Source organism: Sebastes umbrosus, chromosome 2, assembly GCF_015220745.1.
Source record: "Sebastes umbrosus isolate fSebUmb1 chromosome 2, fSebUmb1.pri, whole genome shotgun sequence".
NCBI lineage: Eukaryota > Metazoa > Chordata > Actinopteri > Perciformes > Sebastidae > Sebastes > Sebastes umbrosus.
This window is the reverse complement of record NC_051270.1, coordinates 30,649,766-30,666,588: the sequence shown is the minus strand read 5'-3', so window position 1 is coordinate 30,666,588 and position 16,823 is coordinate 30,649,766. Positions and strand designations below refer to the sequence as shown.

At 40.7% G+C, this 16,823-nt stretch overlaps 1 protein-coding gene across 1 annotated transcript; it reads left to right on the top strand.

The window, feature by feature from the left end:
• The first annotated feature begins 1,245 nt into the window (after nucleotides 1-1,245).
• Nucleotides 1,246-16,481, top strand: leo1 (LEO1 homolog, Paf1/RNA polymerase II complex component). Its single transcript, XM_037754695.1, has 14 exons — nucleotides 1,246-1,402; nucleotides 3,300-3,442; nucleotides 5,251-5,585; nucleotides 7,159-7,367; nucleotides 7,689-7,793; nucleotides 7,970-8,064; nucleotides 8,289-8,434; nucleotides 8,710-8,794; nucleotides 9,855-9,949; nucleotides 10,061-10,195; nucleotides 12,062-12,197; nucleotides 15,353-15,548; nucleotides 15,659-15,756; nucleotides 16,025-16,481. The coding sequence occupies exons 1-14, from the start codon at nucleotides 1,345-1,347 to the stop codon at nucleotides 16,244-16,246; spliced, it is 2,058 nt and encodes a 685-aa protein (XP_037610623.1). The 5' UTR covers nucleotides 1,246-1,344; the 3' UTR covers nucleotides 16,247-16,481.
• The last annotated feature ends 342 nt before the right edge of the window (nucleotides 16,482-16,823 follow it).

The following is a 16,823-nucleotide window of genomic DNA, read 5'->3' as shown; positions in this document are numbered from 1 at the left end:
TTTTTTTTTTGCCACATTCTGATTTTTATATATTGTTTATATGTATGTTCTTCAACAATATATGATGGAAAAAAATTAAATGAATAAAAACTATGTTATAAAAGGAAAATATTTAAACGAAAAAAATAAGATAAGATAAGATAAGATATTCCTTTATTAGTCCCGCAGTTGGGAAATTTGCAGTGTACAGCAGCAAAGGGGATAGTGCAAAAAACAAGATGCATCAGCTAACAGTAAAAAAAAGAGCTAAACAAAGTGTAACAAAATATGAACCATTTAAATAGAAGGAAGTATAAAAATAGGAGCAGTATATACAGTATTGACAATAAACAGACTATTAACAAAATTGCACAAGTGGAAAATGATATTGCACTGTGAGAATTAAATGAAATTCCACATGAAAATATCAGGTTATTGGCAAAACATACAATTTTTCAAATTATTCCATTTAGTGGAGTATTTTTGTTGAGACAACCAGAGCCTCAGAGTGTACTGCGGTGTGGACCTCCTCCTTGTGGCCGTTATCTGTTACTACACCAACATTTTGTGATGATACTGAAACTACTGATCATTTATTTTTTCCTTATATGTATTCTGGAGCTTTATGGCTTCATATACATGACTGGCTTTTCCTAAAAATTTCTCATCTGGGAAACTTCTCTCAAAAGGACATTGTTTATGGTCTTGTCATGGACAACAACAAAGATGACTTTCTAGTGAATAACATTCTCATTCTTGGAAAAAAGTTATTTGCACAAATCCAAGTATATGAAAGTGAAACCAAGGTTTAATGTGTTTCATTTTGAGTTTCTTTCTAACATAAAAGCCCTTAAAGTCATGAAAAACAAAAATGCATTGAAACTTCTTAGTATAATAGAAGAATATGAATTACAGGTACAGCCCCATAGCCCTTAATTTAATTTATTATTATTTTCATGTATAATTTTACATATTGTATCTGTTCTTGTTCTGTATGCACCTTGTCTTTTTACTCTAATGCAGTAATATATAAGCCAGGTTGTTTGTAAATTTGAATTTGTTCAATAAAAAAAAAAAAAAATGTCCACCTCAGCCTGAACCAAGGCCTATAGAAGGAGGTTAGGACACGGGTCTAGGGGTGTGGGGTATAACGCATGCGCAGTGTAACTGAAGCTGCGGTCGTGTGTTGCGATTGGCTCAATCAGATTCTACTGCGCATGTGCCATACCCCGAAGATATGACGCATTGATGACGCATGATCCAGCCTCCTTCTATAGGCCTTGGCCTGAACTCGGAAACAAAACCTCTCCTCAAAGCCCGGCGATCACTTCCTGTTAGGTCACATTGTACCTCAGTTTGTGAGAAATGGCGGACATGGATGAGTTGTTCGGGAGTGATGGAGACAGCGACAACGACCAGCGAGGTAATGATGCCGATCAGCCGCTGAAAACCTTAGTTGTTTACAGTGTTATCGCTTATTAGCGGTGTGCAGTTTGTCCTGATGCTAAGCAGTTAAACTAGCTTTACCCAAACACTGACCGGGAGAAGTGGAGCCTGGACGTCACGTTACACTGATATCTATCATAAGTTATGCACTAACTAGATGTTTTATAAAAGCTACCTTTGTTAGAAACGAATACAAGTCTGTTCAATCCCTCATTCAAGCTAAATGTTTACCGTAGCTCGCGTTAACAAGCTCTCTGTGTTTTAATGAGCTAGCATAGTTAGCTGCTCTGAAGTTACTGCAACAACATTATGTTCCTCAAGCACATGTTCTCATCAGCCTCAACGTTAGTGTGCAGCACAACTCTGAGCTTTCATCAGTCAGTTGTTGCTCAACATGATTACATGGTGTATTAAGATGTGATTTATACACCAACTAGTGCATATAGTTTAACTGTCTGTCTGTGAAGGACAAGAACAGTCTCAATACTATAGTCAAAGTCTGCTCCACGAGCACTGGAGTTCAGCAGAAGGACTTGGGCACAATTTGGGAGAAACAGGTGGCTGAGAAAGCAAGAAAAATGATCAGCCAACCAGATCACATTGTTTGGGTTGAACTCAGGCCGACGTTATAATGTGTCTTTAAGGAGAACAAATTGTTACTCCAAGTCCTTTATCCCTTCTGCTGTGAAGCTGCTGAACACAGACCATACCCATTTTAAATGACTGTTATTTAGAGGAACTTTAAGATATGTTATTCTCATATATTGTTTATTATATTTGGGCTTTTATTGCCATAATCCTATGTATTTATATGGTTCTTATTGTAACTTGTCCCTCCAACTGCCCCATGCCTTTAATATGTTTCCTTTGTCTTAACTAATTATTGGTTGTCTGTTGTATGTATGGATGCATGGACTGGGAATGCTACAAATGAATTGCCCCCTTGGGGACAAATAAAGTTGTCTGAACTGAACTAGTGCCACAAAATGTGTTTTTGCACCGTTGAATAGCTAAAGGGCATCTTGTCAGTATGAGAGAGTAACATTACACTGACATTCACTGAGCCGTAACAGTATAATAACCCAGTTATTAAGTCACATTTTCCAAATAAAAGCAACCCACCAAATCTCATGCCATACAAACACCAGTTTCATATGTAAAATATTTATTCAGAAGTTTCTTAACAAACATGCACCTAACCAGTATGTAACCTGTTCACAGTATGCATTGGGAATGGAAGACGTGGACAAAACAATACAGCATATCTACATTTTAATATTGATATACACTCAGTTGCTATCTTGCCATTTTATTAGGTAACAGCTCCAAAGTCAACCTTTAGACTGACACTGTCAGAGAGCTATTAATTTAACTAGAGTATATGTTTATTATTGAGGTTGTACTTTGTTGGTAATATAATGTAGTCCAGGAAAACAAATGAAAGGTAAAATTAAATCAAAACCTCCTCCACGAACTCTCTGGCCATTCAAATGCTGCTGTGTGTATGGACACAGACATTTATGTGATATTTTATTGTTGCAATACACTTTTAGGGGAAATATTTGACAGTTGACTGGCATATTTTGAATGTGAGGATTTACATAATGAGTACGCAAATAAATGAGTCTGGGAGAAATATAATTAATTAGAAAAGCAAAGTAACCTACTCTGGTCGCCAAGGCTCACTCTGTGTGAAAGGAGTGAAATCTACCTATACAGTGATGAGCTATCAATGTAGAGTGCATCATGCAGTGAATAATGATTGGATATTGATATAGAAATGTGTGACCAAGCCTCTACAACACTCACCTGCTGTAAACTGATGAACTGTTCTACGTGCCAGAAGATAACCAGTCTGCTTTACTGTGTTTCAGAGTCTGGCTCTGGCTCCGGTTCAGACTCGGAGCCGGAGAGACCCCGATCTGCCAGCAACGCCTCGGGCAGCGGCAGCGATAGTGAGAGGGAACGGGACGATGATGAAGAAGGCCATGAGGCGGGAAAACCCAGTATTAATAAGGTGTGTGTGTGTGCCTGCTTTTGACTGAAACTCAAACTGTGTGGATTATTTAGGTCTTGCAGTGAAAGAGTAGACAACAGTCAGACGTGTTCTGCCAGCGAGCCTGACCCCTATCCAATAATCACTTCATTAAACAAAACATTTTTATCATAGTTGCTTAGGTGTAAGTCAGGTTGCCTTGCAAATGCTGCTCCTACAATAACCTCTGAGGAGTAATAGGGGTGTATGGACAAGAAATGAGTGAACATTTCTATCTTACATTCTTATTTTATTGTGCATGGCTTTTAATATCAGTGACATTAGACGGTCAGTTACCTTAGACTCTGCTTATTATCACACCAAGAGGAGAAACGGAAAACTCAACCAGGAAACGGTCTCGCCAAAACATTGGCTGACATACTCCGATCCTCTTTTTCTCATTGAAGACGTCATTGTTATCGAGAACAAAGGTCAATTTTGAGCTCAGGTTTCACACTGTAAAGTGTGTAAACAATGAAATGTGAGTTCAGAAATCTAATTACATGTAGCATATATTGCAAAAATAATTAGATGAAATATAAAAACAAAGAATATGTAGGCATATTTGAAACAACAGATACACTGAGATATCATCACATAAGTAACAGTGATTCTGCCCAACATACATTTTAGTGTGCACATAGTAATTTTTTTCTCCCTTTTAAAAACATCTGCTTAGAAGAGAACTATGGACTGATTGAAAAGTATACTGGAATGGACGGTGCATGTGCACTCAGACAGATGTTTCCCTAATTGAAGTGCATCTTGTGAATGTTTTGCAGCCAGTATCAGCTATAATGTTTTCTTTCCCAGTAGCATGTTAAGCCTACCTTTTTACACCAGGGGTCAGCCACCATCAACCTGCTAGAAGAAGTACACACAGTCATTTACAAACATTGTGCCTCATGCAAAACCATTTTTGTATTCTTGTTTTGACTTTCTCTTTATTTTTTTCGGGGCCGTGGGCTCGTACAGGTGTTTACACGTCAGATTCAGCAAATACTCCTAACTTCACATACCTGTGTAAATGACCTGAGTTAAACATGATGAATGCCGCCGGTGCGTAAATGAGTGCGCGTTCATGATAATTTGCATATTAGCATAATTAATGCCCCAATGATACATATAAGGCTACGTTTCCGTCCCCATTTATCTTTCTATAACAATATATCAGCACGCTGTCTAAAGATACGCTCTCTTCCAAAGAGCCTGACGGGCATCCAAAAGAAATAAGTCAGCCACGACGTGCCTGGTTACACTCCCAGTATTATATACAGAGACAAATTAATCTTCCATAAATTTATATTAGTGCAGTTTGAGATGTTCATATTGACTTTGCAGTGTTATACAATAGCATCAACGGCCAATTTGAATTAATGATGATACTGTTAGGCTATATGAATATATTTAGAATTATATTATAATTGGTATTGCAAAGTCAAACAGGATAATGTCAACATAATTGTGAAGTGTAATTTATATAAGATTTTCAAACTCAAAGTTGCTTCAAAGTAATGAAAAAGAAAAATCCATCAATGTAAAAACGTAGGTTTGGATAACAGCAGACTTACTGCACGTCTCCTACGACGGGTCTGGACCACTCGTAAATGGTAGATAAGAGAAAATTCCAAATACGAGGAAATTGGTGAATGTAACAAGTTCTCCTGAATCACTCGTACAAACCACTTAAGAACGCATCTGTTCATAAGAGTGGTTCTTGCATGAGGCTCACTGTGTTCACCTCGCCTCTCTCACTTACAAACGTACTCACCTTTCCTTCTACCTAATAGGAGCTGTTTGGAGACGACAGTGAGGATGAGCAACACAGTCGGCACAGTCAACACAGCGGCAGCGACAACCAGTCCGAACGGTCAGGGAACCAGTCGGACGCCAGCATGCACTCCGACCAGGCGGACAACGATCACTCCGACGCAGAGCAGCACAGCGGCTCAGAGCGCGGACATCGAGATGAAGATGAAGATGAGGAGGACGCCGGCCGCCGGTCGGATGGAGGCAGCCCGGCTGGCAGTCCGGCTGGCAGTCCGGCTGGCAGTCCGGCTGGCAGCGGGATGTCTGGAGCGGGGAGCCCTCGCTCTGAGAGGGGCAGTGTCCGTTCAGACAGAAGGTACGCCAACACACACTGGATGTTCCTTATTGTTTAACTGACATAACATGAGATGATGCCAGAGGGGACCCCAGCAAATATACTATTTACTCCAGTTTTATAAAACCAAAGCGCCAAGCTGTTTTATGACATTTCTTCGGCTACGTTCACATAGCAAGCAAATGTGACCAAAATCCTTTGTTTTTTTTGCTCTCATGCGACACAGATCAAATTTTTCCAGAGTAGAGTGGACACAGAAAACAGAAATGGATTTTTTTTTCCGGTCAGATCTGTGCCACTTTCATTTGTGGTCCTAAATTCAACACATATCCGATCACTGGCAATGCGACAGCTGTTAGAACGATCATATCGGAATTCATGTGTGTTTTTCCACATTATACTCAACTGGGCAGGTGCAGAGCACTCACCATACAGTGTCGGAGCTGTCCGTTGAAACTACAGAAGAAGACAAACCTCTCTCCACAGTGACAGTGTGCGTCAATCAGACACCTATAATGTTTGTTACCTGACAAAAAAATACTTTTTCTATTCTTCTGCCAAGTTCGGCGTCATGTTTCACTCAGTAGAACTCCGATTTAATAAATCAGCAGTTACAAAATGTATAAACTGCGTCGTTAAGGCAGACGAGCATTATCTAGGAAACATCAAGTTTAGAATTGACTTGGAGCTAAAAATGTTAAAATATGTTCGCCGAATAAGTTAGTGTCTGTTTATGAGTCGTAAGAAATCATAAACTATCTTGTATTAGTAGATGTTTACTGGTAAGCTCGGCTCTGTTAAATTTACCAATATGTCAACGGAGGTTTTCCTCCGACAGTAGGAAATGGTTGAAGACTATCTTTCACTCGTCTAAAATGTAAATTAACTTAATCAAACAGACTTTTCACAATTCACTCAGTTCAGCTGATAAATTCGTCATGTTTCACAAAGCAGAACTCTGATTTAATGAAATCACGTTATAAAAATTGCGTGGACGTGCTGACTGGCGGATGTCAAACAGTAATGTTACACATCGTACTTTAGTTTATTTAACTTAGTTCACAGAAGAGCTGTTAAAGTCAAATATCAGCCAAAATGAAAAGTCTTTCTTTAGGAATCTTACAAAGTCAGACGTTATGATTTAGGAGTAACATCTGTGTAATCGCTAAGCCAGATCTGTTAAATTGAGCAATATGTTAAAAGAGTCTGGCAGACACTGGGACTCCAACAACTCCAGTGTGTATTTTCGGAACAGTCGGCCTTTGGACGGCAGTCCCCCGTGTGTGTGACGTTATTGGTTGCTTGTGAGGCGTTTCAGGACAGATCCGTTCACACTGAGGTCAAATATGGGTTTCTTCAAACATGAATGTCGACAGTTAAGGCAGAAAGATCGAGTTGAGCATTAAGCCCTGTAATGTGAATGTAGCCTTAGACTTTATCACAACATGTACTTGTTTCTTAATCTTAGAAGACAGAAAACAAAGTAACAACCTAACCTGTAATGTTATGAGATATAAGAAACGTTCCTTTGTTGTCAGAGGGCCAGATTTCCGTTTCTTGATCTATTTCTTCCGATGTGTTTGTTTTAAACCAGCGTGCACAGTGAACCTGCGACTCCACAGTCGGGACCGGGCACCCCTCACTCTGAGGCAGAAGCTTCTGGCAGGGAGAACCAGTCAGATGATGAGAAGTGGGTAGGAGGTGTTAAGAGTGACCAGTCGGAGGATGAGGAGGAGAAACGTCATTACTCTGATGAAGAAAGAGAGAACTCCGATGACGAGGGGCCGAGGAACAGGAAGCCAGGTAAACACCGAGTCTCGTGTTACATGTGGAGGAAATATCCTACATGAAGTGGATCACGAACCAGCCGTCTGTGATAATCTTGACACATTGGATTTTTGTGGAAGAGGATTAGGGCCAAAAGTGAGAAAAATATCCTGAACCATGAGGTCAGGACTCAGATTAATAGGAGATACAAATTTTCTCTTAGACTTTTTGTATGTGGTAATGGTCCTTTTTTTATTTACTCTAAGATGTGTTCTTGTATCCTGCACCTTCAGTTTATACCATACTGTCATGTGGAAATTATACTGTCTAATCGCCTGCTGTGATTATATTTTTCAGAGTCTGCAAAGGGCAGTGATAGTGAAGATGATTTCCTCAGAGTGAAATCCAAAGCAAAAGCCGCCTCTGATTCAGATTCAGACAGCGATGTCGGAACAAAGAAAGGTAAGATGCCATTTGAGCAAACACTATTGTTACTGCACACCTAACCTCGCTGGTTCACAGTGGCATCTACAATTCAAATCTGAGTTTTAATTCTATTAGTTGCAGCTGAAGATGCCATTTTTATTGCTTTTATGTACTCTAAATTAGTCACTCTTCCATACTCTTCTTACAAACAGTAAAGAAGACGGCAGCAGACGACCTGTTTGGAGAGGCTGACGACATCTCTTCAGACAGCGATGCAGATAAGCCTCCGACCCCGGGACAGCCCCTGGTACGCGTCCGTCCCCTCGCTCTCTGTCTTTGTCCTCCACTGATCATCAAGCCTCTTTAATTGTGCCCAGTCTTTTTTTTAATAAGAGTTCCCAAATCTCTTTTTCTCAGAGCCTCTCGCTAAGCCTCTCTGAGCTGATCCCTATTATCATGGGTCATTTAATCATACAGTGTTTTTTTAATGTTCTCTCCCTCTCCTGTGTGTGTGTGTGTGTGTGTGTCTAGGATACAGAGGACGGGATGGAGGGGGAGCACGCAGAGGAGGCTGCGGCCGAAACTCGTATCGAAGTAGAGATCCCAAAAGTCAGCACAGACCTGGGATCTGACCTTTATTTTGTCAAGCTGCCCAACTTCCTGTCTGTGGAGCCCAGGTCAGATCAATGGCACTGTCAAAATATACAATATAAACACATATTGTACTTGATGAGCTCTCAAGTCCTTTGAAAATATAAGTAAAGGATAAAGAATTACAAAAAAGAAGAATGTGCCTAGGATCATTTTACTCTGCTGCTAGTGAGGAGGAGAAGTGAAAGAGCTTATACTTACTTTGAAGTGTTCAGCTAACTGTTGGGTCTTGATGAGCACAAAAGCCTCTGTGTAAATTTAAGGTATATTATTTAGATTTTCATTGAATCGCCCTTTACAGACCCTTTGATCCTCAGTACTATGAGGATGAATTTGAGGATGAAGAGATGCTGGATGAAGAGGGACGGACCAGGCTCAAGCTGAAGGTTTGTTGTCCACGTCAAGTGTGTATGGAAATGTTTTTGTAATAGGGAGAACCGATACTTCGGTGCCAAGTAGGGCTGACCTGAATATTTCGAAGCTTTGAGCGCTACCTTGGTATTTAACCTCCAAATCACTAATCGAATGCTTCGTTTTTTATTTTTTATATAAGTATGTAGTAATAATAATGTATAAATCCCCATATAGCCCATGAAATAAGGAATAATCCCACAAAATTATTAATTATTAATAGTTATTCTCAGACGGATATCACTGTTTGTTGTGTGTAGAGATGTGTGTGTGTACAGTAGTGCGGCAGCAGCACCGTCCCGGGCACTGAAACGGGGGAGATGGAGACAGACAGAAGAACATGTCAGCCTGCCACGGCGCGCTCCTCCGCAAAACTTTGAATACCTTTTGAATATTTCTCAGCGAGGCTTTGAAGCCCAAAAAATTTTATTCTGGCCAGCCCTAGTACCAAGTTCATGCCAAAATTCTGAAAACGTCAGGGCTCAAGACTAACGGCGCCCGGGGGCGACAGAGGAACGACAAAACAAACAACAAATCCGTGTTAAAATCGGATGGACGATTCATTCGAGTAAAAATTTGTATTTGGCGAAGGCAAATTCAAACGTTATCATGATGTGTTCAAATGTAATCTTGTAAAATATAGTTTTTGTTGAGAAACTTGAATAAATCCAGTTGTTTGAAGGAGATGTTTTCACAGCAATACAGAAAAGATAACAGAGAGGGAATTATGACTTGTTTAACTTCCTAACAAAAACCAGTTGCAAACGGTAATAAAGGAGTGTACAGTATGTTGAAGTATATGGGATTTATTGTTTTACTTTTGTTTTTCACCGCGGTATCGAATTGGTATCGTGAGTCATGGAATATCATTGGTATTGGTATCGAATACTAAATTTCTGGTACCTTAACATCCCGTTTGTAGTCGTCTGTGTGGGCTGAAGTGTAAATAAATAAAAAGCAGTATCAGCTTCTTAAAAAATCTTGTATATAAGGCCGATGTTGTTGTCAAAAGAGTTTATTCTTTCTCTCCCACAGGTGGAGAATACAATTCGGTGGAGAGCCAAGAGAGACGAGGAGGGAAATGAAACCCGAGAGAGCAACGCACGCATTGTCAAATGGTCTGATGGCAGGTGTGTATCATATCAAGCTGAACTTTGATAAGTTATTACTACGCAGAGTAGTGTACAGGACGTGCTCTGCACTATATGGTTTTAAATTTCTTTTTTTTTTTCTTGCCACAGCATGTCCCTCCACTTGGGTAACGAAGTGTTTGATGTTTACAAAGCTCCTCTCCAGGGAGACCACAACCACCTGTTCATCCGGCAGGGTACTGGACTGCAGGGACAGGCTGTGTTCAAAACCAAGCTCACATTCAGGTAACACAGTAACATGGCGTTGTCGTTATTGGTGATAGGCTGCTATTAAGACACAAGTATCACACAGAGACTAATGTTTTCACTTGAGGCAAAACCTATGAGTTGCTAGGGTTACCCCTCCTCTGTGTGGCTCCCTGACATCCGTACAGGCACTAGATCAGCCCCAGGCCACCGCTAATTCCAAACAACAACAATAGCAGCCTTGATTCATTCAGAAATGTACTCTATGCTTTAAATCCTGGATCACCTTGTGCAAGCCGCCCAGGTTTCTCCCAGTAAGAAGTGCGTAAGCTTCTTAGTGGCCCCCTAGTCCACCTGGATGTTCTGTCTCCTCAGACCACATGGGACTAGTAGGACACTGGCCAAAGCTGCTTTAATGCACAACAGCCCTCCACACTGCCAGACAGGACATTACCATTTGTTCTGGTTGTGTAATATCATCAGAGTTTTGATTAGGATTAGAGCTCAAGCAGGGTACAAGTGGTTAGGACACAGTGTTTTTCTTTTAAAGAGGCAACTTCACACATTAATGGATCAACAACATTCAATTCAGTGTGGGAAAACAGCACAACAGTTTCAAGCCCGAGGCAAGAAATCTGAGGTGTATGATGCATCCTGCAAAAAACATTTCCTTCCGCAAAAAAACTTTTACAAAGCCAATATTGTCAAAATACAAACCTACATTGGTTACATCCAGGTGTGCTCGCTAGCAGTCTTTTTGTTCCAATGGAACAACATCAGTGGAAGAGCATGACAGCATTGGCTGAAATATGCATCGCCTGGCCCGTATGCATGTGCGTGCACGAGAAAGAAAGCCCACTCATAAAAACATTGTTCCATAGCGCTACTAGTAGTGAAAAACTCCACAAAGTACCTTTTAATGAGTGTGGATTAAAACAGGTTTGGCAGTATACTTTGATGTTTTCTGCCATGCAAAGGTATCATTTTAAAACCTTTTTTTATAAGCTTTTATTAAGCTTTTGTTCAAAATTACACACAAAAATGAGATAAATATCAAAGAAAAGGGGAAAACTGCCTTAATGTTTACATTTTTAAAAAGCACTGGGTAAATATCATAGACAGTATATAAAGATGGACGACGCGTCTCCACTTCCTCCCACTGTACATAAGTGAAGCCAAAACATCCTGGATACGGGAGCTGCTATTTTGAGATTTTAACGTCATCTGGAGCCAGAGTCTACGCCGTGGTGATCGGGGGGGCTGGAGCCGCGGTATCAAGGTCCCGTCCACACACACACGCCTGAACCAATCACTATCCGAACACAGCCTCGGCTTCTGAGCGTGAGCCACCACGTTAGCACCACGGTAGCTGTTTGGCTAGAAAGACACAACAACTAACCAGAATATCTTTAACTACACTACATTTATTATCAAATTAACACATGATCTATTAAACAGACTCTTGACGGTTATGAAAAATTAAAGTTACATATCATCTCTTGTGCAATTCCCGAGCCTCCGGCTGCGCGACTACTTCACTCAGAGCAGCTGTCAATCATGACGTCTCACCCCCTTTTTATGGCATCAAATAACTAATAAAAAACAAACGCATCAGAAAAATGAACAGTTGAACATAATGTAAATCAGCGAGATTAGAACGACCTAAAATGACAGAAACCATCGTTGGGGAAAAATAATTTGATGCATACTTTTTAGTTTGGCCCATGTCTCATCCACTAACATGGAGGGGGCGGGATTTATTCCCTATACTGCAGCCAGCCACCAGGGGGCGATCAAGATGTTTTGACTTCACTTTCGGGGAGGCTTTATGTCGTCCATCTTTATATATAGTCTATGGGAAATATGCACCTTAAATCTGACATTGTGTTTCTTCTGTATTTCCAGGCCCCACTCCACAGACAGCGCCACCCACAGGAAGATGACGCTGTCTCTGGCTGACCGCTGCTCCAAGACGCAGAAGATCAGAATCCTCCCCATGGCCGGACGAGATCCCGAGTCGCATCGCAACGAAATGATCAAGGTAACACGCTCTCACACTCTGTCCATCTGTGCTTGTTCTGCTTGTCTTTCCTCAGCCCTGTTTGAGAAAGATTTCGTTGCCACAGGGACCAAAATATGTGGCACGAGGCCAGTTGTTGACAAGCATCATGACCGGTTACATAAAGACATAACCTGACGTGCTTACATAATAGGGTTGCACAGTGGTCAGTGAAATGGAAATAGTGTGAGCCTGTCTGGAGGGGGACTGATTATGTATCTACTGTCAACCCAAACAAGTACTGCTGACAGCATAATTTATAGTTTCACTGTGCCCAGCGCTCAACAGGGCCAGTATGACTGTACAAACTTCAGGCTACTGCGGTTTTCAAACTTAGAAACACAACTTTGATGTTCTATCTTTTGCTTATACCTACATGCTTTGTAATCACTATAGGTATCAATGTAGTCTGACTACAGCATGATCTGTAACATAAGGTTGTTTAGGAGCTGGTAATGTTAAAATCTTAACACAACTTTCCTCGTCATTTGCAATTTATACTTGCAAGTCGCATTTGTACTGGCATTAAACTACAACAGAAGGTTGAACAATTTGTTGTTTTTTTGTTTGTTTTTCAATGGACATGTTAATTGCCATTGGAAAGATCCATCAAACAGCTTGTTCTACAAAGTACAGCTTATTCAGCTGGGGTGTGACTTGAGAGGCTTTTGGCTAACTAGCAGTAGCAGATTGGCATCTGAAACTGGCTGGTGGAGGATGGCAAATATTGATAAAGAAAAACGTTGATGCGGTACACGTGTCAAAAGATTGTAGATATTTTTGTTACAGACATTTGTGAAGTGTTAGACAAGGGAATATATTATACTTTTTTTGCTTCTATAAACTGGTGATATGTGATTTACCAGATCTGTCAGACCAGCGTGACAGTCATGCTTGTGGTCCATATTTTGACACAGAACTCTTCAGTTTAGCGCTTTCCCACTGCAGCGTGTTAAACTGATTAACATGGCAGCTGTTAAGTTGCACTTGCAGCTAATTTCTGTTACATTTATAGTTTATTTTCACAGTTATATGCACACCATGTGCTCGCAACATCTTGAGTTTCACTGTAGCCTCATTATGGGGATGCACCGAGCCAACTTTTTTAGTCCCAATACTGGCTTTGGGTATCGGCCGACACCGAGTACCGATCCGATATCAGTGTTTAATTAATAAGCTGTATGCCTCACTGTGTGGAAGTGACTGGGATCATTCTGTTATGTGTACGGCAACATCAGGCTTGACTTAAACATTGCTTTCCTAACTTTGTAAAACAAAATGTAACAAAGATATAGATATATATTATATATATAAAACGTACACCAGCAACTTAGTAAAAAATCTTCAAAATTATAATTCAAGTGTAAACTTTTATAATGCAGCAACAAATTGGTCAAAACTTCAACAGGAATTAAAATTCCTGTATATAATGTATGTAGTATATAAACATAGACGTGAATTGAATCAAGCTATTTGAGTCAATATCGGCCTGATATCAATATCAGTGCATCCCTAGCCTCATATCTTTAACTGTAACCCCACTCTCCCTTTTCTTTCCTCTCCTCTCACCGCCTTGAGCTGTCCATTTAAGATGGATAGAGTACTTTATTAATCCCACTAGGAAGTGGCTTTGTTATAGCAGCCATATTACATTGATCACAAAACAATAAGCAGGATAAGGGTACTCAACAAGGTAGATATGAAACAAAGTAGAGTAAATAACAGACTAGACTCTGAGACAAGAAACTGAACAGCTTGATCCATACTGACATTTTAAACATAATCTGAATATATATATTTTATAATGATGGTGCAAATAGTACATGGTTAATATTTAAGTTAAAAAAAAACTGAAACTAAAGTTTATACTATAGCTGAAAACCTTATCATATATCATTATGATCCTCATCATATGTAACCTCTTGATTTGAAAAAAGAACAGAAAAAATGTTTTTAGCTAATCAATCGATTAAAATATTTAGTTGCGATTAATCGCAAATAAATTTCACATTTTTTATCTGTTCAAAATGTACCTTAAAGGGACATTTGTCAAGTATTTACTACTCTTATCAACAGGGGAGTGGACAAATATGCTGCTTTATGCACATGTATGTATATATTTATTATTGGAAATCAATGAACAACACAGAACGAGGTCAAATATTGTCCAGAAACCCTCAGAAGTACTGCATTTAGCATAAAGCAGCTGTCAGTGTGCTGACTTGACTATGACTTGCCCCAAACTGCATGTGAATATCATAAAGTGGGCATGTCTGTAAAGGGGAGACTCGTGGGTACCCATAGAACCCATTTACATTTACATATCTTGAGGTCAGAGGTCAAGGGACCCCTGTGAAAATGTCCATAACAGTTTTTCCCCGACAAAATTTAGCTTAAGTTTGGAGCATTATTTAGTCTCCTTGGCGACAAGCTAGTATGACATGGTTGGTACCAATGGATTCCTGAGGTTTTCATATAATGCCAGTATCTTCAAACTACCTGCCCGCTACAACATTCAAAATTGCAGATTCCGTCAATTAAGAAATTAGTTAAGAAACTAGAAGTGCACTCGGAGAGTGCATACCTCCCCCAAGGCAGGTTTCATGTACGTCGATGCCCCCCGCCACCAAAATCTAATATATTGTTCATTGTGCCACACCCCACCCCTTCAAAAAATGTCATTCAAATCCATCGTGGACTTTTGGAGTTATCCTCTAAACGGACAAACCAGCAAACCAACGCCGGTGAAAACATGACCTCCTTCCTAGGCCTTCGGCCTTGGCGGAGGTAATTAGTGTTATCGCATTAACTTTGACAGCCCTAATTAAAATATTTAAATATATTTAAATACAGCCCATGTTGAAGCGGCCTTCTGAAAACCAATATTTGATTGAAATAATTGACTGTTTAATTAGTTTGGATAGATGACTGCATCCTACTTTTTCAAATAAAGTGTTCATTTTTTTTTCATATATGTAAAGAGGTGGACAGACCACCTTACAGCTTATATTTAGAAGAAATGAATGACACACCCACACCCATCATAGAAGTGCCATACAGTGATTATGCACTTAGATTACCAGCTAGAAACAAAATGTCAAACTTAAACTAATACCCACTGGTGTGTCTCCCGGCAGAAAGAGGAGGAGCGGCTGCGAGCTTCTATCCGCAGAGAGTCCCAGCAGAGGAGGATGAGGGAGAAGCAGCACCAGAGAGGCCTGAGCAGCAGTTACCTGGAGCCCGACCGCTACGATGACGAGGAGGAGGGCGAGGAAGCCATCAGCCTGGCAGCCATCAAGAGCAAATACAAGGGAGGAGGAGGAGGCCTGAGAGGTGAGGATGAATACACGGTCACGCTATCACTTCTCACAAGATTTTTATGAAGTCACTGAGGTCTAATGAACATCCTCCTTTTTTTGTGGCCCCCTCTCGACCCAATCCAGAGGAGCGAGCGAGGATCTACTCATCAGACAGTGATGATGGCTCTGATGACGACAAGGCCCAGAGGCTGATGAAAGCCAAGAAGCTAGACAGCGATGAGGTGGGTGTAGTATCCTGCTGGACAGACAGGGGGCAGTGTGACGCAGTTCACTGTGGAGCTTAAAAAAGCCCAGTTGTTACCCTCATGTGAACCGAACAGGACAAGAAATACTAGTCCTTCTAAACAACATGCACTTAATTCTGAACTGACGGTGCTGCCAGAAAAGAAAATGTAACTAACATGACAAACTGGAAGTACCGAGAAGCCGTACAGAATGTCTGCTGCTGTCAGCATCGGTGCGTCATCTGTCCTGTTGTGATTTGTGCAGGAGGGCGAGGGATCCAGCAAGAGAAAGGCAGAGGACGGGGACGAGGAAACGGCCACGAAGAAGGCCAAGAAATATGTCATCAGCGACGAAGAGGAGGAGGAGGAGCAGGAGGAGCAGGAGCCGGAGGAGCAGGAGCCGGAGCAGGAGCCGGAGGAGCCGGAGGAGCCGGAGGAACAGGAGGAGCAGGAGCAGGAGGAGCAGGAGGAAGACGATGATGAATAATTCCTTTTTTTATCATTCCACTGTATTATCAGTGCTCAGCCCACATGGCATATAAACAGCCATATTTTGTTTTGTATATTTTCTTAGGACTTGTATGTGGGTGAGTGTGTGTGTATGTGTGTGTGTGTGTGTGTGTGTGTGTGTGTATGATTGTGTGTGTTTGCTTGTTTATGTTATGTACAGCAGAGGTGAGAAATAAAGAAATGGTTGTCTTATGTAACCAAAGTTTCCCAAGGCCCCTTTTTATCTTTTATTACCATTATGATTCATATGCATGAATCACACTGTTGTGAGTTTATGAAACATACTGCTTAGTCCAGTTTCCAAACAAAAAGGAATTTAATGCGATAAGTGCTGTAGGTTGATTTCAGATTACTGCTTACTCGCATAACAAAACACATCATTGATGTTTTACCAGTGTGCCGGTTTAGCATTGAAGTTCATGTAGATGGAAATGTGCCCTCGAGGAAAGAACTGGAGAGGGTAGCTGGGGGACACGAGAACCAACTAAACCCACCTGACAGGAGAGGAAAGAGAACAGGGGATTTGGGAATTGAGACAAAGGAGCTGTAATACT